The sequence below is a fragment of the Ranitomeya imitator genome, chromosome 6, assembly GCF_032444005.1.
Source record: "Ranitomeya imitator isolate aRanImi1 chromosome 6, aRanImi1.pri, whole genome shotgun sequence".
NCBI lineage: Eukaryota > Metazoa > Chordata > Amphibia > Anura > Dendrobatidae > Ranitomeya > Ranitomeya imitator.
This window is the reverse complement of record NC_091287.1, coordinates 14,657,562-14,685,135: the sequence shown is the minus strand read 5'-3', so window position 1 is coordinate 14,685,135 and position 27,574 is coordinate 14,657,562. Positions and strand designations below refer to the sequence as shown.

The 27,574-nt window shown below is 46.6% G+C and overlaps 2 protein-coding genes across 4 annotated transcripts in view; both read right to left on the bottom strand.

Moving 5' to 3' along the window:
* Positions 1-5,208, bottom strand: part of LOC138641648 (uncharacterized) — a 33,823-nt gene extending 28,615 nt beyond the window's left edge. For all 3 annotated transcript variants that reach the window (XM_069729205.1, XM_069729207.1, XM_069729206.1), the window contains exons 1-2: positions 5,102-5,208; positions 2,301-2,628 (exon numbers count right to left, since the gene is read on the bottom strand). In XM_069729205.1, coding sequence (XP_069585306.1) covers positions 2,301-2,624 — 324 coding nt within the window. In that variant the 5' untranslated portion in view covers positions 2,625-2,628; positions 5,102-5,208. The remainder of the gene's footprint in view (positions 1-2,300; positions 2,629-5,101) is intronic.
* A 4,379-nt stretch (positions 5,209-9,587) lies between these two features.
* LOC138643280 (zinc finger protein Xfin-like) overlaps positions 9,588-27,574 on the bottom strand; it is a 49,451-nt gene continuing 31,464 nt past the window's right edge. The window contains exons 4-7 of the mRNA XM_069732211.1: positions 17,146-17,190; positions 11,988-12,114; positions 11,815-11,901; positions 9,588-11,321 (exon numbers count right to left, since the gene is read on the bottom strand). Coding sequence (XP_069588312.1) covers positions 9,664-11,321; positions 11,815-11,901; positions 11,988-12,114; positions 17,146-17,190 — 1,917 coding nt within the window. The 3' untranslated portion in view covers positions 9,588-9,663. The remainder of the gene's footprint in view (positions 11,322-11,814; positions 11,902-11,987; positions 12,115-17,145; positions 17,191-27,574) is intronic.

Here is a 27,574-nt window from a genome sequence, read left to right as displayed (position 1 = left end):
CTCATCATCCTCATCCTCACAGCCGGATGCCGTACAGCAGAGGCGAACGTGTGACAGTCATGTCTACAAGTGACATCCAGAAGAAAAGATGGCTGGCCGGTGGTTGCCATGGAAACTGGGGGAGCCGGTTTGGCAGGAGCGATCAGAGATCCTGTATGATTTATGAGGGGAGGAAGGGTCCCGGCCGACACTGCGGCTCCTAACAACCCAGCAGGAGGACAACCCCCATCATCCGCAAGAGTCAGGACAAGGCTCAAAAAAACACATTAAGTGTCGTCTACGTAAGAGAAACGCAAAAATAACAATTTCCTAAAGGAAACTACAGCCACTAAAAATGGCAGCAGGTGACGGAGCCGCCTCTGCGCTAAGAAACGTCCCCGATAAACTACTGACCCCGGCACCATGCAGTAAGTAGCCCTGCACTGGATACAAGGGAGGCGCCAGTGTGCTGCAAAGGAGACCGATGAGTCCGAGGAGCCTCCACCGCAGCTGTTCCCAGAGCAAACGCCGGCCGCGCAGCGCTGACAGCAGGGAGATGATTAATGGAGGCCACGCCGGGTGTCAGGGAAGGCTGGAAATGAGAAATTGGAGTGACGCCAACTGACAGTGATGAACGATGGAGTCAGGCGTCAGCATCACTCATCACTTCCACATCCATCAGCGCCGCCCTCATGTGTGACCAGGACACAGAGGAAAAGGAGCAGAATCCGACACAATGTGAGGAGAGGATTAACAGGACGACATAGAAGAGATAAAGCAGTATTATAGCAGTTATATTCCTGTACATAGGAGCAGTATTATAGCAGTTATATTCTTGTACATAAGAGCAGTATTATAGTAGTTATATTCTTGTACATAGAGGGCAGTATTATAGTAGTTATATTCCTGTACATAGGAGCAGTATTATAGTAGTTATATTCTTGTACATAGAGGGCAGTATTATAGTAGTTATATTCTTGTACATAGGAGCAGTATTATAGTAGTTATATTCTTGTACATAGGGGCAGTATTATAGTAGTTATATTCTTGTACATAAGAGCAGTATTATAGTAGTTATATTCCTGTACATAGAGGGCAGTATTATAGTAGTTATATTCTTGTACATAGGGGCAGTATTATAGTAGTTATATTCCTGTACATAGAGGGCAGTATTATAGTAGTTATATTCTTGTACATAGGAGCAGTATTATAGTAGTTATATTCTTGTACATAAGAGCAGTATTATAGTAGTTATATTCTTGTACATAGAGGAAGTATTATAGTAGTTATATTCTTGTACATAGGGGCAGTATTATAGTAGTTATATTCTTGTACATAGGGGCAGTATTATAGTAGTTATATTCCTGTACATAGGAGCAGTATTATAGCAGTTATATTCCTGTACATAGGGGAAGTATTATAGTAGTTATATTCTTGTACATAGGGGCAGTATTATAGTAGTTATATTCTTGTACATAAGAGCAGTATTATAGTAGTTATATTCTTGTACATAGTGGAAGTATTATAGTAGTTATATTCTTGTACATAGGGGCAGTATTATAGTAGTTATATTCTTGTACATAGGGGCAGTATTATAGTAGTTATATTCTTGTACATAGGGGCAGTATTATAGTAGTTATATTCTTGTACATAGGAGCAGTATTATAGTAGTTATATTCTTGTACATAGGGGCAGTATTATAGTAGTTATATTCTTGTACATAGGGAGCAGTATTACAGCAGTTATATTCTTGTACATAGGGGGCAGTATTATAGTAGTTATATTCTTGTACATAGGGGCAGTATTATAGTAGTTATATTCTTGTACATAGGAGCAGTATTATAGTAGTTATATTCTTGTACATAGGAGCAGTATTATAGTAGTTATATTCTTGTACATAGGGGCAGTATTATAGTAGATATATTCTTGTACATAGGAGCAGTATTATAGTAGTTATATTCTTGTACATAGGGGAAGTATTATAGTAGTTATATTCTTGTACATAGGGGCAGTATTATAGCAGTTATATTCTTGTACATGGGGGCAGTATTATAGTAGTTATATTCTTGTACATAGGAGCAGTATTATAATAGTTATATTCTTGTACATAGGAGCAGTATTATAGTAGTTATATTCTTGTACATAGGAGCAGTATTATAGTAGTTATATTCTTGTACATAGGGGCAGTATTATAGCAGTTATATTCTTGTACATGGGGGCAGTACTATAGTCTTTCTGGGCATGTGTAAGGTTCTATGCTCTGAAATTTGAGTAGTGGATCAGTTTCGCCGTTCATACATCTGCGTCTTGTCTTTCCTCACCTGAGCATTGTTCTTGGGGGTCTGCACGGGGCTCAGTAAGATCGTTGGCTCTGCTCCAGGTCTCAGATTTAGGTTTTGGGTTTTGTCATCTGGGTTTGTTTCGAAAGCTTCTTGCTCAAAATGTAGAGAACATAAGTGGTAGCTGCCATGACTGCCCTGCTCCAGATCCTTCAACAGTTGCGAACAGTTCTGTCCGGAGACCCCGCACAGAGTCGCCCACCTTTCTGCAGCCTCCCGCTCTGCTGGGAATGGGTGGAATGTCACAGAGACGTCCGCCCTCCCAGAACCGTTTCTGCAGCCTCTCACCAGGCAGCGAGACATCATGGACCTGAAGAAAAACAAGAGGCAGAGACCCAGGTCAATCACTGTCCCCTCACTGATCTAGGACATCCTGCAGGGCAGATAACAGGCGCTGCTGGCAATCAGCATAATAATAAAGATGGGGCACACAAAACATTGGGAAGGAAGCACTTTATGGGGGATGGGTTGAGAGTGGCGTTGGCCACAGGGATCATAGCGCCGGCCGACCTGTAAATAAAGATGCACTTAGATATTCTGACTTTGTCCTGTCAATGCACCATATCAGGCCGATCTATCCAGAATTCCTACCTGCCCAATCCTGCACCCCACAGAGGGGTCCATTAGTCTCCAGCAAAGGCAGAACCTCCAAAGTGTAATGATCTTGGAGGAGAAGAGTCCTGCGTTATCTGCTGATCAGACTCTGCCGGGAAGAAAGTCATGCATTGCAAAGTAGGGCACTTGTCAACTATGATAAATGCCCCCATTTGTGAGCACTTGCTGCAATAGGATGGGGGGTGCACGGTCATCTCCGAAGCTTTACCCTCCTCCCTCAACAAGGAACAGACAGGAGCAAACGTGACAGCGCAGGAAGAAAAGAAAAAAATACCAGGCAAACAATTGGGCAAAGACAGAATTAAAAGTTAAAAAAAAAAAAAAAAAAAGTAATAAAAAAAATACAAATAAAATATAAAAATGTAATAAAATACAAAACACAAAGATAATAGAAGATACAAAGAATATAGAAAATAACAATACAGAACGCTGTCTGAAGGATGAGAATCCACTAGACTTCTATATTCTGAAGAAATTAAGTCTGAAATAAGAAAGTAAATGAAAATAAAAATGAATCTGAATGATGCAGAATAAAAAAGATAAGAAAATAAAAATCTAAGCAAGGTAAAATCTGAATCTACGTCGTAGACTTGGACAAGGGGATATTGGGGTAACCAGCAGGATGGAAACCGGACGGCGTCTAATGTAAAGGGGTGAATCCATTGCACCCATCAGTCAGACATCACACAGGGAGCGCCTACCACGTGTCATCTATGCCCACGTAAGCCCCCAGTCACTGGTGCCCGCTGGGTGACGTCTCCAGCAGAGCGCTGCCGACACAAAATATAAAAAATATAGACTTTACACAGGGAGGAGGGGAAATAGGAGCAACAGAGAACACAACGCAGCAGGGTTCAGTCCGAAGGAAATAAAGTAAAAAAATATATAGAAAAGGAAATGAACTAAACTCAATAAAAATCTAAATAAAATGCAAAGACGGGAAAATATTAATGTCACCAGCAGCAAACGATGAGAAGTAAAAAAAAAACATTTTAAATATAAAAGTGTGAAAGGAAAAAGTTTATTAAGAATTGAGAAATGACGGCGCAGCCCGAGGTCACAGCGGCGGGGCAGGTGGGGGCTATATGTGGCTGCGGGGGCCGGGGGCGGCTGGGACGCTCCCCTGTAAGCGGTGACAGACGTCAGACAAGGTGATGAGAACACGGGAATGTGGAGAAGCTGCCGCCATGGGAAGACGGCGACCTACACGTAACATAGTGGGGGGCACTGCAGTATTGTGCTGGGCGACGATGGAACGGCTCCACTAATGGGGGTGCTGAATATTGGGGCACAGCTGTACCTGAGCGGCTACATTACCACATACCAGAGTGCTGGGTATTGGGGCGCCGACCCCCATTGGGGAGACCTCCCCCCGCATTATGTGCAGCGATGGTGCTGAATGCTGGGCTGAGCGGGGATAACATGGGGCTCGGCGTGTTGGGCTGCAGCGACGGGTGCTCGCTGGTGTCGGGGTGCAGTGATGGGTGCTCGCTGGTGTCGGGGTGCAGTGACGGGGGCTCGCTGGTGTCGGGGTGCAGTGACGGGGGCTCGCTGGTGTCGGGGTGCAGTGATGGGGGCTCCCTGGTGTCGGGGTGCAGTTATGGGGGCTCGCTGGTGTCGGGGTGCAGTGACGGGGGCTCGCTGGTGTTGGGGTGCAGTGATGGGGGCTCGCTGGTGTCGGGGTGCAGTGATGGGGGCTCGCTGGTGTCGGGGTGCAGTGATGGGGGCTCGCTGGTGTCGGGGTGCAGTGATGGGGGCTCGCTGGTGTCGGGGTGCAGTGACGGGGGCTCGCTGGTGTCGGGGTGCAGTGATGGGGGCTCGCTGGTGTCGGGGTGCAGTGATGGGGGCTCGCTGGTGTCGGGGTGCAGTGACGGGGGCTCGCTGGTGTCGGGGTGCAGTGACGGGGGCTCGCTGGTGTCGGGGAGCAGTGATGGGGGCTCGCTGGTGTCGGGGTGCAGTGATGGGGGCTCGCTGGTGTTGCGGTGCAGTGATGGGGGCTCGCTGGTGTTGCGGTGCAGTGATGGGGGCTCGCTGGTGTCGGGGTGCAGTGATGGGGGCTCGCTGGTGTCGGGGTGCAGTGATGGGGGCTGCTCCGTGCCGTGCACAGTCCCCCGTGTTACAGGCAGTGATGGCGCCGCGGCCCCTGCACACTCCCGGCCGCCTCTCACCTCGCTCGGACATGCTGCTCCGCTCTGGGCCCTGCGCTCGGTCCTTTTGTCTGGGCTCCGGGGATGTGACCGCCGGGACTAGAGCGCTGCACCGCCGGGCGGACAGGAAGTAGGAGGAGCGAGGAGGCCGCACCGAGAGCAGCACGTCACCGCACAGCACTGCTGGGAGATGTTGTCCTGGGGAGGGGCGGAGCTACAGAGAACTACAACTCCCGTCATGCAGTGTGTCACAGTCATTAGTGTCCCTTTTTCCCCAGTGTCGTAACCATTAAGTCCCCTCTTCTCCCGTGTGTCAGTCATTAGTGTCCCCTCTTCCACCGTGTCACACTAATTTGTTCCCCCTCTTCTCCAGTGTGTAAGTTATTAGCGTCCCTTCTTCGAGAAGGGACACACGAGTGTCACACCCATTATTGCCCTTCTCCAGTGTGTCACAATAGTGTCCCGTCTTCTCCCCGTGCATCAGTCATTAGTGCCCACTCATATGACCGTCATTACCGTCCCTTCTCCAGTGTGTCACACTCATTATCATCCCCTTCTCCCGTGTCACGGTCATTAGTGTCTCCTCTTATTCCCGTGCGTGAGTTATTAGTGTTCCCTCTTCACCTGTGTGTCACACTCATTAGTGCCCCCTCATCCCCCATGACAGTCATTACCGTCCCATCTTCTCCCTGTGCATCAGTCATTAGTGTCCCCTCATCACCCATGTGTCAGTCATTAGTGTTCTCCCTTCTCCATGTCACACTCATTAGTGCACCCTCTTCTCCCCGTGTGTCACGGTCATTACCATCCCCTCTTCTCCCCGTGTGTCACGGTCATTACCATCCCCTCTTCTCCCGTGTGTCACGGTCATTACCATCCCCTCTTCTCCCGTGTATCACGGTCATTACCATCCCCTCTTCTCCCGTGTGTCACGGTCATCACCATCCCCTCTTCTCCCCGTGTGTCACGGTCATTACCATCCCCTCTTCTCCCGTGTGTCACGGTCATCACCATCCCCTCTTCTCCCCGTGTGTCACGGTCATCACCATCCCCTCTTCTCCCCGTGTGTCACGGTCATTACCATCCCCTCTTCTCCCGTGTGTCACGGTCATTACCATCCCCTCTTCTCCCGTGTGTCACGGTCATCACCATCCCCTCTTCTCCCCGTGTGTCACGGTCATTACCATCCCCTCTTCTCCCGTGTGTCACGGTCATCACCATCCCCTCTTCTCCCCGTGTGTCACGGTCATTACCATCCCCTCTTCTCCCGTGTGTCGCAGTCATTACCATCCCCTCTTCTCCCGTGTGTCACGGTCATCACCATCCCCTCTTCTCCCCGTGTGTCACGGTCATTACCATCCCCTCTTCTCCCGTGTGTCACGGTCATTACCATCCCCTCTTCTCCCGTGTGTCACGGTCATTACCATCCCCTCTTCTCCCCGTGTGTCACGGTCATTACCATCCCCTCTTCTCCCGTGTGTCACTGTCATTACCATCCCCTCTTCTCCCCGTGTGTCACGGTCATCACCATCCCCTCTTCTCCCGTGTGTAACGGTCATTACCATCCCCTCTTCTCCCGTGTATCACGGTCATTACCATCCCCTCTTCTCCCCGGGTGTCACGGTCATTACCATCCCCTCTTCTCCCGTGTGTCACGGTTATTACCATCCCCTCTTCTCCCGTGTGTCACGGTCATGACCATCCCCTCTTCTCCCGTGTATCACGATCATTATCATCCCCACATCACCCATGTGTCACAGTCATTACCATCCCCTCTTCTCCCGTGTATCACGGTCATTACCATCCCCTTTTCTCCCGTGTATCACGGTCATTATCATCCCCACATCACCCATGTGTCACGGTCATTACGATCCCCTCTTCTCCCGTGTATCACGGTCATTACCATCCCCTCTTCTCCCGTGTATCACGGTCATTATCATCCCCACATCACCCGTGTGTCACAGTCATTACCATCCCCTCTTCACCCGTGTGTCACGGTCATTACCATCCCCTCTTCTCCCGTGTATCACGGTCATTATCATCCCCTCTTCTCCCGTGTGTCACGGTCATTACCATCCCCTCTTCTCCCGTGTGTCACGGTCATTACCATCCCCTCTTCTCCTCGTGTGTCACGGTCATTATCATCCCCACATCTCCCGTGTGTCACGGTCATTACCATCCCCTCTTCTCCCATGTGTCACGGTCATTACCATCCCCTCTTCTCCCATGTGTCACGGTCATTACCATCCCCTCTTCTCCCCCTGTGGTTCACCGTCATTACCATCCCATCTTCTCCCGTGTGTCGCAGTCATTACCATCCCCTCTTCTCCCGTGTGTCACGGTCATTACCATCCCCTCTTCTCCCGTGTGTCACGGTCATTACCATCCCCTCTTCTCCCGTGTGTCACGGTCATTACCATCCCCTCTTCTCCCGTGTGTCACGGTCATCACCATCCCCACATCTCCCGTGTGTCACGGTCATCACCATCCCCTCTTCTCCCGTGTGTCACGGTCATTACCATCCCCTCTTCTCCCCGTGTGTCACGGTCATTACCATCCCCTCTTCTCCCCGTGTGTCACGGTCATCACCATCCCCTCTTCTCCCGTGTGTAACTGTCATTACCATCCCCTCTTCTCCCGTGTGTCACGGTCATCACCATCCCCTCTTCTCCCGTGTATCACGGTCATCACCATCCCCTCTTCTCCCGTGTATCATGGTCATTACCATCCCCTCTTCTCCCCGTGTGTCACGGTCATCACCATCCCCTCTTCTCCCGTGTGTCACGGTCATCACCATCCCCACATCTCCCGTGTATCACGGTCATTACCATCCCCTCTTCTCCCGTGTGTCACGGTTATTACCATCCCCTCTTCTCCCGTGTGTCACAGTCATTACCATCCCCTCTTTTCCCATGTATCACGGTCGTTATCATCCTCTCTTCTCCCGTGTGTCACAGTCATTACCATCCCCTCTTCTGTGGTTCACCGTCATTATCATCCCCACATCTCCCGTGTGTCACAGTCATTACCATCCCCTCTTCTCCCGTGTGTGACGGTCATCACCATCCCCTCTTCTCCCGTGTATCACGGTCATTACCATCCCCTCTTACCATCCCCTCTTCTCCCGTGTATCACGGTCATTATCATCCCCACATCACCCATGTGTCACAGTCATTACCATCCCCTCTTCTCCCGTGTGTCACGGTTATTACCATCCCCTCTTCTCCCGTGTGTCACGGTCATGACCATCCCCTCTTCTCCCGTGTATCACGATCATTATCATCCCCACATCACCCATGTGTCACAGTCATTACCATCCCCTCTTCTCCCGTGTATCACGGTCATTACCATCCCCTTTTCTCCCGTGTATCACGGTCATTATCATCCCCACATCACCCATGTGTCACGGTCATTACGATCCCCTCTTCTCCCGTGTATCACGGTCATTACCATCCCCTCTTCTCCCGTGTATCACGGTCATTATCATCCCCACATCACCCGTGTGTCACAGTCATTACCATCCCCTCTTCACCCGTGTGTCACGGTCATTACCATCCCCTCTTCTCCCGTGTGTCACGGTCATTATCATCCCCTCTTCTCCCGTGTGTCACGGTCATTACCATCCCCTCTTCTCCCGTGTGTCACGGTCATTACCATCCCCTCTTCTCCTCGTGTGTCACGGTCATTATCATCCCCACATCTCCCGTGTGTCACGGTCATTACCATCCCCTCTTCTCCCATGTGTCACGGTCATTACCATCCCCTCTTCTCCCATGTGTCACGGTCATTACCATCCCCTCTTCTCCCCCTGTGGTTCACCGTCATTACCATCCCATCTTCTCCCGTGTGTCGCAGTCATTACCATCCCCTCTTCTCCCGTGTGTCACGGTCATTACCATCCCCTCTTCTCCCGTGTGTCACGGTCATTACCATCCCCTCTTCTCCCGTGTGTCACGGTCATTACCATCCCCTCTTCTCCCGTGTGTCACGGTCATTACCATCCCCTCTTCTCCCATGTGTCACGGTCATTACCATCCCCTCTTCTCCCGTGTGTCACGGTCACTACCATTCCCTCTTCTCCCGTGTGTCACGGTCATTACCATCCCCTCTTCTCCCGTGTGTCACGGTCACTACCATTCCCTCTTCTCCCGTGTGTCACGGTCATTACCATCCCCTCTTCTCCCCGTGTGTCACACTCATTATCGTCCATTTAGGGAGGGTCACCTTTAGGTTCTCTGGTGGCGCCAAGCCTAGATTTACCCCTGACAGGTGGGGGCTGACTACAGCAGTGCGGGGCACAGATGGGTTCTCCCTAAGCTTTGGTGACCTTCCTGGCTCAGGTTCAGGGCTCTTCATTGCCATCAGCCGCATCCAGACCGATCTCGGTTGCCCTAAGGACAGAGAAGGACTGACCCTGATGCTGGAACTAGATAACTTGTCCTACTATCAGTGGCCAGAGTCACAAGGTGCGAGGAAAGAAAGGTGAGACGTAGGACTATCATGAGATAAGCAGCGTTTTTATTGTCCGCCCCGAGACACAGGCCATGAACATTTCTAGGGCCACAGTGAGCTCTGCGGGGCCGCTATGTCTCCGTGTCACCAGTGTGATCCCGCCTATGCCTGATGAGAGACGACTGATAGCGGAACGTCTTGTCGCAGGTTGGACAGTGGAAGGGTCTCTCCCCAGTGTGGATCCGCTGGTGAATCACCATGTTGGACTGCTGAGTGAACTGCTTCCCACATTCTGCGCAGGTGTATGGCCGCTCCCCGGTGTGGATCCTCCGATGAATGGTCAGCTTGGACATCTTAAGAAAACTCTTTCCGCATTCGGAGCACACATATGGCTTTTCTCCCGTGTGGGTTTTTCTGTGCTCTGTTAGACGTGACCACTGAATGAAGGCCTTATCACATAAGGAGCACTTAAAGGGACGTTCTCCGGTATGAGTTCGAAGGTGGACAGCTAACTTAGACTTATCTAGAAATGATTTGTCGCACTCGGTGCAGCTATACTTCTTATCTGGAAGTAAAAGAGCACCAAGGTAGTCACTCAAGGGTGAGCGTGGAAGATAAGCGTCCTCACAGTCTTGCTCAACATCTAGAGGACTTGTTGGGTTGAGGACTGGTGGTAGCATAAATAAAGGTCTGAATTCTGCAGTCTCAGTCACTTCTGCTAAGGGTGTTTGGTCTGGAGTTAACTCCTCGTGAGACGTCTCATACAGGAGTTGCGGCTTGTGAACTTTTACATGGAGTTTGAGGCTTGAGTGTTGGGAGAAAGCTTTCTCGCACAGAGAGCATTTGTACGGTTTCTCCCCGGTGTGGGTTCTTTGGTGGACCATGAGTGTGTAATGGTAGCTATACATCTTTTTGCAGTCATTACACTTGAAGGGTTTCTCTCCCGTGTGAGTCCGCTGATGTACCACGAGGTTGGATTGTTGGCTGAAGCTTTTGTCGCACTCGGTGCACTTGTACGGCCTCTCCCCGGTGTGGATCCTGAGATGAACGATGAGTTTGGACATCTTGATGAAGCTCTTATCACATTCAGTGCATTGATACGGTCTGTCGCCGGTATGTGTCCTCTGATGTTCCACCAGATTGGATGGATAGTGGAAGGTCTTATCACACTGGTCGCACTTGTGGGGTTTCTCCCCGGTGTGGGTCCTGAGATGTTCCTTAAGGTGTGACCTCTTGGTGAAGCCTTTCCCGCACTCGCTACACTTGAATGGCTTCTCTCCGGTGTGCGACCTTTGGTGCTCAATCAGCTTAGACTGTTGGGTGTAGCTTTTTTCGCACTGGGTGCACTTGAAGGGTCTTTCTTCTATGTGGCACCGCTTGTGCATTACCAGCTGGGACCTCTTTGGGAAGCTCTTGCTGCATTCAGGGCACTTAAAGAGCTTCTCGCCCGTGTGTGTTTTCTGGTGCAGAGATAGGACAGACTGGTTACTAAATGATTTATCGCAATTGTTACACTGGAAGATCCTCCCTGGGGGGAAGACACACTGTGGGGTCACCACTGGGACCTCCTTTATGACTTCATTCAGAACCATTCCTTCCTTATGGGTTTTCTTATGCGTGTCCAGAAGAGGTCTGCTGCCAAATATCATCTTACATTGCAAACATCTGTGCACCATCTTATCTTTGCAAGGTTTTGTCTGTGCGCAGACATCGCTGCCGTTCACTACAGGGTTTGGACAGCTCGGTGCCTCTTCTCTTTTGTCTTCTGCTTCCCATCTTAATTCTTCCTCTGTAAGAAAATAGATATGTTAAATGTGTAAGGGAACGCGGCTCTAGTATTTCCTACTGCACACTAAAACAAGAAGAGGGCAATCGCTGGAGGACATCATGGTCGGAAGAATAGAAGTAACAAAGCGAAGAGAAAAACCAGCAACCCCATGGCTCGATACAATCAAGATAATTGCGGAGAAGACCTTGGTGGACCCATCTAGGCTTGTACTGTACAAGATCGATGTTCCTACAGATCGTTCATCTATGATGTCGCCATGGCTCAAGATCAAGCTGATGGCCGATAAAAAATACTTGCAAACTAAAGAGTAAATTATCATGCAGCAACTACTCAATTAGCGCTGGGTGGGCAGCACTATGGTCAATTTTCACCTTTTCCATTCACATAAATTATTGGATGGATGTGATTAGGGTTACGGATATCTTCAGATTCTGACTTCAGGAATTTATAATTTTGTCATCTCATTTACTAAGTTCTAAAATTTGTTACTTACCCAAACGGAATCCAAAATAATTAGTAATAGACGCATTATCATCTGGAACAGGCCTCGGTAAGAGGGAGGTCCGGGGATGCTGATACCCTACAGAAGGAAGGAAAACCATAAAGAATAACTGGACTATAGCAGGACCGGCCCCACGGAGAATCCCGGGAATCACAGCTCCTTACCCACAGACAGCACCACCTCCAGGTTCTCCTGCATGACTTCTCTGTACAGCCTTTTCTGCCACTCCTCTAGATCGCACCATTCGTCCTCGGAGAAGTACACTGCCACCTCATCAAAGGACACGGGGACCTGGAATATGACGCCACATACTCATAGCAGAACTAGAAGAGGATTGCCGGACCGTCAGCGAGTCACAGTGATTGCTCTATTGTGTGCATACTAGTGGTCACCACGACAAGTCGGAATGTGAATGTGCATCTCCCCTGTAAGAGGAGACAAATATAGGGAGGGAAGGGACTTCAGATCCCATCTCTCTTAGCTATTGGTGGCCAAAGTTTGCACACTGCCACGCAATTCATTGTTATGGGAGTGCTGAAGACGGCCATCTCCTGCACTCCCATTAATGAGCAGCACTGCGCATTTGTGACTACTCCTCCATTCATACGGGGCTTTGAGCTTTGGTTCCTTTGATCAGTGGAAATCACAGAGGTTGAACCCCCCAGTGATCGGGACCTTAACCTCTATCCAAACTTGAGAATAAGCTTTAAACTTGCATTTATTTTAGCTGACAGCACTCATTTAAAACCAATTTGTGCATATGGGAGTAACTATATGTTCTGCTTTGGGGGCACCAGTGTGAACGGAGCTAAGTAGCCGAGCTCGCTCCACACACGGTAGATGCCGACTGTGTTACATTGCCGGTCTCCAAGAGCAGTCGTCAGGGCTGACCTCCGATCACTGCTTTAACCATTTACACGCCGTCATCAATCTCATGTCAATTACGTTATTGCCGATGCTTGCACATAAATGCTTCCAATCGGCCCGCCGTCAACTCGTCTAAAGGCCCCTGGTGCTGCCAAATTGGTCCTCCTCCTTGGCCTCATAGGAGACTGCGATTTACACTATATAGTGTGGTTCAAATTCCATGTGAAGATTGAAACAAAGCAATTTATATTATATTATATATAGGTATACACACACTACCATGTAAAAGTTTAGGGTCACTTAGAAATGTCCTTATTTTTTAAAGAAAAGCACAGTTTTTTTCCCCAATGAAGCTAACATTAAATGATTCTGAAATACACTCTATACATTGTTAATGTGGTAAATGACTATTCTAGCTGCAGACGTCTGGATTGTAATGCAATATCTTCATAGGTGTATAGAGACCCATTTCCAACAACCATCACTCCAGTGTTCTTATGGTACTTTGTGTTTGCTAACTATGTAAGAAGGCTAATGGATGGTTAGAATACCCTTGAAAACCCTTGTGCAAGTATGTTAGCACAGCTGAAAACAGTTTGGCTGATTAGAGAACCTAGAAACCTGACCTTCCTTTGAGCTAGTTGAGAATCTGGAGCATTACATTTGTCGGTTCCATTAAACTCTCAAAATTGCCAGAAAAAAAAGAACTTTCATGTGAAACTCAACAGCCTATTCTTGTTCTTAGTAATGAAGGCTATTCCATGCGAGAAATTGCCAAGAAACTGAAGATTTCCTACAGCAGTGTGTACTACTCCCTTTAGAGGAGAGCACAAACAGGCTCTAACCAGAGTAGACAGAGAAGTGTGAGGTCGCGCTGCACAACTGAGCAACAAGTACATTAGAGTCTGTAGTGTGAGAAATCGACGGCTCACAGGTCCTCAACTGGCAGCTTCATTAAATAGTACACGCTAAACGCCAGTGTCAACGTCTACAGTGAAGAGGCAACTCCGGGATGCTGGACTTCAGGGCAGAGTGGCAAAGAAAAAGCCGCATCTGAGACTGGCTAATAAAAGGAGAAGATTAATATGGGCAAAAGAACACAGACATTGGACAGAGGAAGATTGGAAAAAAGTGTTATGGACAGACGAATCCAAGTTTGAGGTGTTTGGATCACACAGAAGAACATTTGTGAGACGCAGAACAACTGAAAAAATGCTGGAAGAGTGTGACGCCACCTGTCAAGCATGGTGGAGGTAATGTGATGGTCTAGGGTTGCTTTGGTGCTGGTAAAGTGGGAGATTTGTACAAGGTAAAAGGGATTTTGAATAAGGAAGGCTATCACTCCATTGTGCACCGCCATGCCATACCCTGTGGACAGCGCTTGATTGGAGCCAATTTCATCCTACAACAGGACAATGACCCAAAGTACAAAGCACACCTCCAAATTATGCAAGAACTACTCAGGGAAGAAGCCGGAAGCTGGTATCTATCTGTAATGGAGTGGCCAGCGCAGTCACCAGATCTCAGCCCCATTGAGCAGTTTTGGGAGCAGCTTGACCGTATGGTGCATAAAAAGTGCCCATCAAGGCAAACCAACTTATGGGGGGGGCTTCTGGAAGCATGGGGGGAAATTTCTCAAGATTACCTCCGCAAATTAACTGCTAGAATGCCAAAGGTCTGCAATGCTGGAATTGTTGCAAAGGAAGCATTCTGTGACCAAAGCAAAGATTGAAGGAGAAAATTATTATTTCAAATAAAAAAAATTTTTTCGGACCTTGTCAATGTCTGGACTAGATTTTACATTCATTTGGCAACTCATTGGATTAATAAAAGTAGGAGTTTTCATAGAGAACACAAAACTGTCTGGGTGATCCCAAAATTTGGAATGGTAGTGTATGTATAATAAATATATATATATATATACACAGTACAGACCAAAAGTTTGGACACACCTCATTTAAAGATTTTTCTGTATTTTCATGACTATGAAAATTGTACATTCACACTGAAGGAATCAAAACTATGAATTAACACATGTGGAATTATATACTTAACAAAAAAGTGTGAAGCAACTGAAATTATGTCTTATATTCTAGGTTCTTCAAAGTAGCTACCTTTTGCTTTGATGACTGCTTTGCACACTCTTGGCATTCTCTTGATGAGCTTCAAGAGGTAGTCACCGGGAATGGTCTTCCAGCAATCTTGAAGGATTTCTCAGAGATGCTTAGCACTTGTTGGCCCTTTTGCCTTCACTCTGCGGTCCAGCTCACCCCAAACCATCTCGATTGGGTTCAGGTCTGGTGACTGTGGAGGCCAGGTCATCTGGCGTAGCACCCATCACTCTCCTTCTTGGTCAAATAGCCCTTACGCAGCCTGGAGATGTGCTTGGGGTCATTGTCCTGTTGAAAAATAAATGATGGTCCAACTAAACGCAAACCGGATGGAATAGCATGCCGCTGCAAGATGCTGTGGTAGCCATGCTGGTTCAGTATGCCTTCAATTTTGAATTAATCCCCAACAGTGTCACCAGCAAAGCCCCCCCACACCATCACACCTCCTCCTCCATGCTTCACGGTGGGAACCAGGCATGTAGAGTCCATCCGTTCACCTTTTCTGCATCGCACAAAGACACGGTGGTTGGAACCAAAGATCTCAAATTTGGACTCATCAGACCAAAGCACAGATTTCCACTGGTCTAATGTCCATTCCTTGTGTTCTTTAGCCCAAACAAGTCTCTTCTGCTTGTTGCCTGTCCTTAGCAGTGGTTTCCTAGCAGCTATTTTACCATGAAGGCCTGCTGCACAAAGTCTCCTCTTAGGCTACGTTCACATTTGCGTTGTGCGGTGCTGCGTCGGCGACGCAACGCACAATGCAAACAAGAACGCATGCAAAACGCATCATTTTGTGACGCATGCGTCCTTTTTTGGCATGATTTTGGACGCAAAAAAAATGCAATTTGCTGCGTCCTCTGCGCCGACGCTTGCGCCCAAAAAAGACGCATGCGTCACAAAACGCAAGACAACGCATGTCCATGCGCCCCCATGTTAAATATAGGGGCGCATGATGCATGCGTCGCCGCGGCTGCACCCGACGCAGCCCCGCAAAACGCTAATGTGAACGTAGCCTTAACAGTTGTTGTAGAGATGTGTCTGCTGCTATGTAGAGCTCTGTGTGGCATTGACCTGGTCTCTAATCTGAGCTGCTGTTAACCTGCGATTTCTGAGGCTGGTGACTCGGATAAACTTATCCTCAGAAGCAGAGGTGACTCTTGGTCTTCCTTTCCTGGGACAGTCCTCATGTGAGCCAGTTTCTTTGTAGCGCTTGATGGCTTTTGCCACTGCACTTGGGGACACTTTCAAAGTTTTCCCAATTTTTCGGACTGACTGACCTTCATTTCTTAAAGTAATGATGGCCACTCGTTTTTCTTTACTTAGAATTTGTAATATGGCAAGAAAAAAGCAACTACCAGTCTATTCAGTAGGACTATCAGCTGTGTATCCACAAGACTACTGCACAACACAACTGATGGTCTCAACACCATTTATAAGGCAAGAAATCCCACTTATTAAACCTGACAGGGCACACCTGTGAAGTGAGAACCATTCCCGGTGACTACCTCTTGAAGCTCTTCAAGAGAATGCCAAGAGTGTGCAAAGCAGTCATCAAAGCAAAAAGTGGCTACTTAAGAACCTAGAATATAAGACATATTTTCAGCTGTTTCACACTTTTTTGTTAAGTATATAATTCCACATGTGTTAATTCATAGTTTTGATTCCTTCAGTGTGAATGTACAATTTTCATAGTCATGAAAATACAGAAAAATCTTTAAATGAGAAGGTGTGTCCAAACTTTTGGTCTGTACTGTATATATACTGCATTTCTCCACTCACAACATCTCCCTATAAGAAATATAATAAAAAGCGACTAAGATGCCGCCAGCACCCAGACAGGGATCCCTGAAAACGTCAGCTTAGCGCAGTAACAGCGGGACGGGTCTTAGAAAATTATCCCAAAAACTAAAAAGATTATTTCATTTTTTTCCTTTATAACCTTCTGCATTTTTTTTCCCACTAAACTAAATAAGAAAAAAAAAAATTGTGAAAGTTTTGTATCAGCGTAATCGCAATGACCTGGAGAATCGTAATAATAATAATAATGTTATTTCTATAGCACCGACATATTCCGCAGCACTTTACAAAAAAAGCGATAAGTCGTACGTTATCCCATTTTTGACAATCACAGTCGCCCTTCCCCAGTTTGAGAGGGCTGATAACAGAGAACAATAGATTGCATATTGCTGCACAGAAATTAGGACATAGAGCTCGGGCTTAGTGGCGCCACCATTGGCCGTAGTGCCGTTTCATATATACTTTGTCGCAGTATGGATCATTTATGGACAGCGTTTCATTCCTCAGATACGTCAGATCCTGTGAAAGGGTTAATGCAACTACTCACCGCCCCCAGTGCGCCATCATACATCATGGACCACCAGTAGGGCACCTATAGGGCATTGCTGGCAGGAAGGCGCTGGTGATGCTCCTGCTCTGTGAGCCTGGAGCTTCTGCACTTTAGGTCACATGACCAACTACATCCTGCTGGCCCAGCTGTCAAAACTACAACTCCCACAATCCCTTGCAGACTGACTAGCTGGGGCTATAAGGATTTCTTCCATGTACACAATCTGTAGGGTGACAGGCGGAGCGGAGTGCAGAGTCCAAATGACTGGAGCAAACCTCTGTAGCACCCGGCGCCCCTGTCTGCGTTATATTTCTGCTCAGCCTCATAATCTCAATGGGGTAAAAGAAAAACAGAACTGTACAAATCATAAGAGATGCAAAAAAAAAAAGCCGTACAGACCGACGAGAATTGCAGATGTGCAGCAGAGTTTAAAAATCGTGACGTGAATGCGTCCTCTGCGTTTTCCTCCTTTGTTCGTAATGCGATGAATATTTAGAAGTTTTGGAGATTCTGATGAAGTTTTTATATTTTAGTAAATAATAATAATCTTTATTTTTATATAGCGCTAACATTTTCCGCAGCGCTTTACAGTTTTGCACACATTATCATCGCTGTCCCCGATGGGGCTCACAATCTACATTCCGTATCAGTATGTCTTTGGAATGTGGGAGGAAACCGGAGAACCCGGAGGAAACCCACGCAAACACGGAGAGAACATACAAACTCTTTGCAGATGTTGTCCAAGGTGGGATTAGAACCCAGGACTCCAGCGCTGCAAGTAACATTTGTAGTGTAACTTTTTGATCCTAAATATCATTTTGCATATTAAAGCCAGCGGGAACATCAAAGCCAGAGAAATGTGTGATTAAAAGAGAAAAAAAAAAAAACAACGGCACAAAAAAAAACACTAACTTCGAATAATTTGGGTCTCATTTTACACTTAAAGCTTTAAATGGAATCTGTCGGGTCACTTTGTGATGAAGAGGTGTGCAGTGTCTGAAAAACCACCAATACATCGCCGGTGTCCAATAAACGCGCCCAAATGCACAAGGTATCATGAAATAAGTATTGAACACGTCACCAATTTTCTAAGTAAATCTATTTCTAAAAGGTGCTATTGCCATGAGATTCTCTCTAGATGTCGGTAACAACACATCCAATCCACACAGGAAGGTAATCACAATAGATGTCCATAAATTATGTTTAATAATGAGAAATGATACAGGAAAAAAAAGTGTTGAAAACAAAAGAGGTGCAGATAGCCATGGAAAGTCCTGACACCAGCTGAAATCTATCAGTAATTAGAAAGCAATCTTGCCGCTTAGTGAGAAATAATATCAACTGATGGCCTATAAAATTGGATCTCTTTACCCCAAGAGGCCACACAAGAAACATCTCATAATAGGTAAAACCAGTGAGCTGTCTCAAGACATTTGCAACCTTTTTGTTGCAAAACATCCTGATGGCATTACAGAATAATTTCTAAACTACTGAAGGCTACAGTGAGCACGGCTGGGGCCATAGTGTGAAAGTGTAAAGAACATAATTTCACCATAAACCGGCCATGACCAGTGCTCCCCACAAGATGAGAGCAAAATTGAACTCTTTGGATGCACATAACGTTTTCCCACGAACAAAGTTAATTTTAATCAATAGATCTTTGCATAATAATAATTTCCATAATTGAATGTGTTTTAAAATATTGATCCTGTGTTTTAGATAATCTAGTAAATGTCCCCTTACTGTGTACGGTGTAATGGCTGTGTCTGACTGTGCAGGAACATAGTCGGATATACCACATCTCCTGAGCAGAGGGAGGAAGCAAAAGACTATACAGACAGGACAGCAGTTTCCTTGAGGTAAAACGTTGTTTAGAAACACCTTTGCTTTCCAAAAAGAATCAGCTGTGATTCCCAGCTTTAATGTGTGTATAGTCTTTTGCTTCCTCCCCTGCCCAGGAGATGTGGTATGATCAGACCATGTCCCTGCACAGTCAGACACGGCCATTACACAGTACACAGCAGGGGCACATTTATAAGATTATCTCAGCACAGGAACATGTTATTTAACCCCTTAGTGACAGAGCCAATTCGGTACTTAATGACCGAGCCAATTTTTACAATTCGGACCACTGTCACTTTATGAGGTTATAACTCTGGAATGTTTTAACGGATCCCAGTGATTCTGAGATTGTTTTTTCGTGACATATTGTACTTTATGTTAGTGGTAACATTTCTTCAATATTACTTGCGATTATTTATGAAAAAAACGGAAATATGGCAAATTTTAACATTTTGCAATTATCAAACTTTGTATTTTTATGCCCTTAAATCACAGAGATATGTCACACAATATACTTAATAAGTAACATTTCCCACTTGTCTACTTTACATCAGCACAATTTTGGAAACAACATTTTTTTTTTGTTAGGGAGTTATAAGGGTTAAAAGTTGACCAGCAATTTCTCATTTCCACAACACCATTTTTTTAGGGACCACATCACATTTGAAGTCATTTTGAGGGGTCTATATGATAGAAAATAACGAAGTGTGACACCATTCTAAAAACTACACCCCTCAAAGTTCTCAAAACCACATTCAAGAAGTTTATTAACCCTTTACGTGCTTCACAGGAACTGAAAATGTGGAAGGAAAAAATTAACATTTAACTTTTTTTGCAAACATTTTACTTCAGAACCATTTTTTTTTATCTTCACAAGTGTAAAAACAGAAATTAAACCATAAATTTTGTTGTGCAATTTCTCCTGAACACGCCAATACCCCATATGTGGGGGTAAACCACTTTTTGGGCGCACCGCAGAACTTGGAAGTGAAGGAGCGCCGTTTCACTCTTTCAATGCAGAATTGGCTGGAATTGAGATCGGACGCCATGTCACGTTTAGAGAGCCCCTGATGTGCCTAAACAGTGAAAAACCCCCACAAGTGACACCATTTTGGAAACTAGACCCCTTAAGGAACTTATCTAGATGTGTGGTGAGCACTTTGAGCCCCCAAGTGCTTCAGAGAAGTTTACAACGTAGAGTCGTGAAAATAAAAAAATCGCATTTGTTTTACACAAAAATGATCTTTTCACCCACAAATTCTTATTTTCACAAGGATAACAGGAGAAATTAGACCACAAAAGTTGTTGTGCAATTTCTCCTGAGTACGTCGATACCCCATATGTGGGGGTAAACCACTGTTTGGGCGCACCGCAGAGCTTGGAAGAGAAGGAGTGCCGTTTTACTTTTTCAATGTAGAATTGGCTGGAATTGAGATCGGACGCCATGTCACGTTTGGAGAGCCCCTGATGTGCCTAAACAGTGGAAACCCCCCACAAGTGACACCATTTTGGAAACTAGACCCCCATGGAACTTATCTAGATGTGTGGTGAGAACTTTGAATGCCCAAGTGCTTCACAGAAGTTTATAATGCAGAGTCGTGAAAATAAAAAATATTTTTTTTTCCACAAAAAAAGATATTGTAGCCCCAAGTTTTTATTTTCACAAGGGTAACAGGAGAAATTGGGCCCCAAAAGTTGTTGTCCAATTTATCCCGAGTACACTGCTGCCCCATATGTGGGGGTAAACCACTGTTTGAGCGCATGGCAGAGCTCAGAAGAGAGGGAGCACCATTTGACTTTTTGAGCGCAAAATTGGCTATCGTGTTTGGAGACCCCCCGATGTACCTAAACAGTGGAAACCCCCCCAATTCTAACTCCAACACTAACCTCAACACACCCATAACCCTAATCCCAAACCGATCCATAATCCAAATCACAACCCTAACGATAATCGCAACCCTAACCCCAAAACAACCCTCATGTCAACCCTAACCATAAACCTAATCAAAGCCCTAAATCCAACACACCCCTAATCCTAATCTCAACCCTAACCTCAAACCTAACCCTAATCCCAATACACCCCTAATCCCAACCCTAACCTTAACCCCAAACCTAACCCTAATCCCAAGCGTAACCCTAATGCCAACCCTAACCCTAATACCAACCCTAATCCAAACCCTAACTTTAGCCGCAACCCTAGCCCTAACTTTAGCCCCAACCCTAGCCCTAACCCTAAATTTAGCCCCAACCCTAGCCCTAACTTTAGCCCTAACCCTAAGGCTACCTTCACACTTGCGTCGTGTGGCATCCGTCACAATCCGTCGCTTTGGACAAAAAACAGATCCTGCAAATGTGCCTGCAGGATGCGTGTTTTGCCCATAGACTTGTATTGCCGACGGATCACGACTGATGGCCACACGTCGCGTCCGTCGTGCACTGGATCAGTTGTGTTTTGGCGGACCGTCGGCACAAAAAAATGTTCAATGTAACTTTTTTTTATACGTTGCGTCCGCCATTTCCGACCGCGCATGCGTGGCTGTAACTCCGCCCCCTCCTCCCCAGGACATAGACTGGGCATCGGATGCATTGAAAAACTGCATCCGCTGCCCACATTGTGCACAATTTTCACAACATGCGTCCGTACGTCGGGCCGACGCATTGCGACGGCCCCGTACCGACGCAAGTGTGAAAGAAGCCTAACCCTAAATTTAGACCCAACCCTAACCCTATATTTAGCCCCCACCCTAACCCTAAATTTAGCCCCCACCCTAACCCTAAATTTAGACCCAACCCTAACCCTATATTTAGCCCCCACCCTAACCCTAAATTTAGCCCCCACCCTAACCCTAAATTTAGCCCCAACTTCTCCACCTGCTGGCCGGCAGAATATGGCGGGCGCACTGCGCATGCGCTCGCCATTTTCTTTCCGGAGAAAGAAGCTGGCGGCCAGGAGAAGAAGCAGGAGGACCCAGGGACACCGGTAAGTATAGCAGGGTCCCCAAATCCCCCTATTTCTCTGTCCTCTGATGTGCAATCCGGCAGCCGAGACCCCAAAGATTTTCCGGGTGCTGGCCGGCGGGCGCAATGCACATGCACCCGCCATTTTTTTGGCTGGAACAAGATGGCGGTGCCCATCGAGAGCCACGAGGAGCACGGGGGAGACAGGTGAGTATTGGGGGGCTATTGGGGACCCCATTTCTCTGTCCTCTGATGTGCGATCACATCGGAGGACAGAGAAATTAAATGGGAAATCTCGTTTATTTTGCGATCGCCGGTAAACAGTCAATTACCGGCGATCGCAACCCGGGGGTCGGTAAAAAAAACCCCGAATCGTGTTCTCTGGGGTCTCGGCTACCCTTGGCAACCGAGACCCTAGAGAAAATCTGACTCTGGGCGGCGCTATTCACTTTTTCCACAACGCCGTTAATTAACAGCGCTGTGGTTTAAGTATCCTTAACTGCCACCGTTAAAAGGCGTATCGGCGGTCGTTAAGGGGTTAAACACATCCAATTGTGGAAATTATTATATTTCCAAGATCTATTAGTTAAAATCTACTTTTTCCGTGGGACCACCATTTTAATTTATGAACAGCTATGGTTTGATTTATTTACCGGTGTCGATTGGATGGGTTGTTACTGACATCTGGTGAGAATTTCATGGCAATAGCACCTTTAGACATAGAGTTAGGGTACCGTCACACTATACGATTTACCTACGATCACGACCAGCGATATGACCTGGCCGTGATCGTAGGTAAATCGTAGTGTGGTCGCTGGGGAGCTGTCACACAGCCAGCTCTCCAGCGACCAACGATGCCGAGGTCCCCGGGTAACCAGGGTAAACATCGGGTAACTAAGCGCAGGACCGCGCTTAGTTACCCGATGTTTACCCTGGTTACAAGCGTTAAACTAAAAAAAAACAAACAGCACATACTTACATTCTGGTGTCCGTCAGGTCCCTTGCAGTCTGCTTCCTGCACTCACTGACTGCCGGCCGTAAAGTGAAAGTGAAAGCACAGCCGCTGTGCTCTGCTTTCACTTTACAGCCGGCAGTCACAGTGCGAGAAGCAGAGACGGCAAGGGACCTGACGGACACCAGAATGTAAGTATGTGCTGTTTTTTTTTTTTAGTTTAACGCTTGTAACCAGGGTAAACATCGGGTAACTAAGCGCGGTCCTGCGCTTAGTTACCCGATGTTTACCCTGGTTACAAGCGAACGCATCGCTGGATCGCATCGCTAGATCGCTAGATCGGTGTCACACACACCGATCTAGCGATGACAGCGGGAGATCCAGCGATGAAAGAAAGTTCCATACGATCTGCTACGACGTACGATTCTCAGCAGGATCCCTGATCGCTGCTGCGTGTCAGACACAGCGATATCGTAACGATATCGCTGGAACGTCACGAATCGTACCGTCGTAGCGATCGAAATGTTATAGTGTGACGGTACCATTACTTAGAAAATTGGTGACGTGCTCAATGCTTATTTCACCCACCGTAAAAGCAGACGAGATCCAGTGCCATTATTGGGGAAGAGGAACAACGGGAGGATGGCTCCTGATTTCTGTGGCACCATACTGGTAGGTGAAGCAGTATGAATAGCTGGTGGCGGTGGACTAATGGTGGGAAGAGATTTTCTTGGTGCACCCTGCCTTCTTTAACACCCGTGGCTGACTCTTTCATTTCAGGCTGGTGAAGGTGGAGTAATGAAGCGTTTATGTTTTATTAGTGCACCCTGATACCAAGAATGGAGCTTTTGATAGATGAGGGTTCACGTACCACAGGTGTGGCTTCAGGCAGAGGTACCGCAGTTAGTGGTGTCAGGGTTCAGGGACCTCCAGGTGAGGTTTTGTGTAATTCAGGGACCGCCAATGCGGTTTTGAGTTTAGACTCTGGCCACTCAAGGACCAGAGGATTCAGGTTCTGGGCCTGGCCACAAAAGAATCTTGGGTTCGGGTTCTAACAGGATAACTACAGGATCAAGGGACCTGACAATTTGCTGGCAAGGGCTACTCAACTAACACTAAGGAGGAAGTTGTACAGGCACCTCCCTACAGGGGAGTGCACCTTAAATACTAGATACCCCCCAGCTATTGGCTGGGGGCATATTCAGAGTGCGCGCTGCCCCTTTAAGGGACAGAAGACCAGCAGCAAATGCACAGGATTTGGGAGCCAGGGACAGCAGCTTGACAGGGAGACACCGCCAAGAAAATACAGCAGTGAGTATGTCGGCGTCCCTGCCGGGAGAAGGAAGGAGAAACATGCAGGGATGCCGGCACTGGTGTTACATCTGATTATGTGATAATTTGTGTGTGTATATTACAGCATACCTGGTGATCCATTAGGCCCCAGGTTCAGGTGGATACACAGGCACTGAGCGTCGGTGCAACTGGCAGGGTGACACGTGGACAGCGAGGATGAGACTCCCTCAGGAATCTTGGGAACAGCAGGATGGATGCATCAAAGTCAGCAAAAACAGGCAACACGGTGCACACAGGAGAGCAACAAACTAAAGTCTCAGATAACAATCAGAAGACGCAGGTGTGTGTCCTAACGGGCCTTAAAAGACCTAGGGAGATGATGTCACATGCCGAGGAACCTGCAACGCCCAACGTGGAGCACAAAAGAGGGCAGCGGACTGAGGTGACGGGGTGAGAGCCCAGACCAGAGACAGGTGTGTGAGTGTGAAAGCGACACCATTGCTCCATATCACAAACATAAAACCCACTTGTTATATTATGAAACATTCTGCAACTTCACTTTTTCACTTCAATCCCTCACCATTTGCTTGGCCTCAGCAAAATGGAGTATTCTCATAAGTCGAAACTCTCTCTGAAGCTCATACTGCTCACAGCTAACATGCGTAGCTTATTGGGCATCCCTGTCCACAACCATGGACCTTAATATGGAGACAGGGCCCTTTTGCAACTATAAAAGCCTTCACAAGATTTTGGGGTGTCTGTAGGAATCTGTGACTCTTTTTGGGGACAGCACTGAATGAAACTCAAGTGAAAGCCATAATGTGAGTTATGACCTGAAGTCCCAGTGTGTGATTTAAGCAAAAAACACAAAAGAAGCCAGCTCACCGATCATATGAGAAGCCCGGAACTTCGTCCTGACGAGACGCAATGGGGATCCATAAACAAAAAAGAAGAAAGTAGTTCCAGCTTCAATAAAATCATGAAAACTTTAATCCAACTTTTTTAAAATGGAGAAAGAACTCCTGGGACAACACCATAGCACATGCGAGGTAAGCAACGCGTTTCGACCGACGCAGCGGTCTTTGTCACAGTCTGTGACTCTTTTTGGGGACAGCACTGAATGAAACTCAAGTGAAAGCCATAATGTGAGTTATGACCTGAAGTCCCAGTGTGTGATTCCAGGGCCGATTCTGCATTCTGAGATCTCCGCCGGACAGGTCATTTGGGAAGTCAACCAGCAGCCAGCACCCCCCCTGTCCCTCACTGCTTTCTGCCAAGTGATCACTGGAATCAATATTGCAGCCAGAAGCAAAGATAGAATATTAAATTCACCAGGTAGGAGTGTGGGATTGTCTAGTATTTGGCTACCGTTGGCTTTGGTTGTATGATGAATATTGTGTATTGAAAGCACCACACATCTACACCACAAGAGACTAATGTAATCCACTGGGCATCTTGCTAGGTCGCTATATCTTTTGAGATTTCTCCATCATCTCGAGTGACCACCCTTATTGACTTCCAAGCTATCCTTCTGCAACCTTATAATATGTCTGGTTCCATGACACCAAAGAAAACTAAATTCCTAGGCGAGTATTCTCCCGTCATGTCACCAGAATGGAAATATCGGCATGAAAAGTGGGAGCAAGACAAGGCCCTTCTCATCCCACAAGGAAGATCCTCTGATGAGATTTTGTAGGTGCAGCAGATCACTACACAAGTCTTGTTAGAGGACCATTTTACATTCATGACCAGGTTATTGCTTCAGTCGGGAGAGATCTCTTGATGGTTAATGCTGTTTGGGTGTGTACATAGGGCAGAGCCTAGTAGCCATAGGTCTCTTGTCTCTGCCGTACAGGCACTGCGAGGTGTCATATGGATGGTAATGTTTTCTTCTAGTAGAAATGCTTCCACCATCTGCAACACCAACTTCAAAAAAAGTGTGCCGCTGTCTAAATGTAAACGGAATAATAATTTAATGACTTGGAAATCTCTTATCACCATATGTTGAAGCTCTATGGAATAAATGGCGCTATAATAATAAATAATAATATGTTATCATACAGAACAGATCAGACGGTAAACATTGGACGTTTTTATATTTCATTTTAAAAAATAAACTAATTTAAGATTTGATGGCACCAACACATCTCAAAGTTAGTGATGAGGTTAACAAAAGGCTGGAAAAGTAAGTGGCACTAATGGATGGTCAAATTTCAACTAAGTTACATGACGGTGTATAAAAAGAGCATGAAAGAGAGAGGCAGAGTCTCCCAGAAGTAAAGATGGTCAGAAGACATCAATCTGCGAACAACTGCAGCTAAAAATTGTGGAACAAATTCAGAAAAAACGTTCCACAACTTAAAATTGCAAAGACAAATACCACCATCTACAGCACATAATATCATCAGAAGATTCAGATTTTGGAGAAATCCTGTTCACAAGGGTCAAGGCCGACCGGCAGGATTGGAGCCTTGCGATCTCTGGGTCCTTCCTCAGGCCACACTGCATTAAATACAGGTGTGATTCAAAGGTGCAAATCACTACACGGTCTCAGGAATACATCCAGAAATCATTGCCTATGAATAGAGATGAGCAAATTAATTTGAGTGAAACTGAATTCCTCTTGAATTTTACAAAAATGCACATTTGCCAAAATGCAAGTTTTTAAAAAATTATTTTCCACACTGTTTTTGAACCATAGAAGGCCATAAAAACATTAAAAAAAACCTTATACTAACCTCACCGGCCCATCCGGTCATCATCGAATCCCCAGGCCTCTATCGCTAGGCCAAAGCTTCCAGGTTTACTAAGAATGCACAGAACCCTCCTGGGCCTAGGAAACCTAAAAGCTTCGGCCTATGAAGAGAGGCACTGCTGCCGATGCTGATCCAAAATTGCGGCGAGGATCGGACAAATGGCAGTGAGTAATGGAAGGGCCGGAAAGGTCAGCAGTAAGGGGAGTGAAAAATTATTTTTTTAACATATGATGTTTATTATGCTTTGCGGTCTGGAGAGAACCAAGAACATAATAAATTGAATTCACGGAGAATAACTTCTCCACAAATTGAATGTCCCAGAAAAACCACGTGAACAGGTAAATATGAATTTACCTGATCATAGTTCTGCATGCAATCCACAAATGTAAGTGAAAGCTCTGTCATAAAAAGGAGATCAGCACAATCCATAAACGCTGCTGTCTTCTCTGCGGCCAAGCTCATTTATAATGGACAAAGGCAAAAATGGAAAACTGTTCTGCACAGAGATCCTGCATCTCTCAAGTATCGCGGGCTTTAGCGCACACATGAGAGGCGCCATCAATGCTGAGCGTTATATAGAGGTGATAGAACAACATCTGCTCCATTGGGACATCAGGGAAGACTT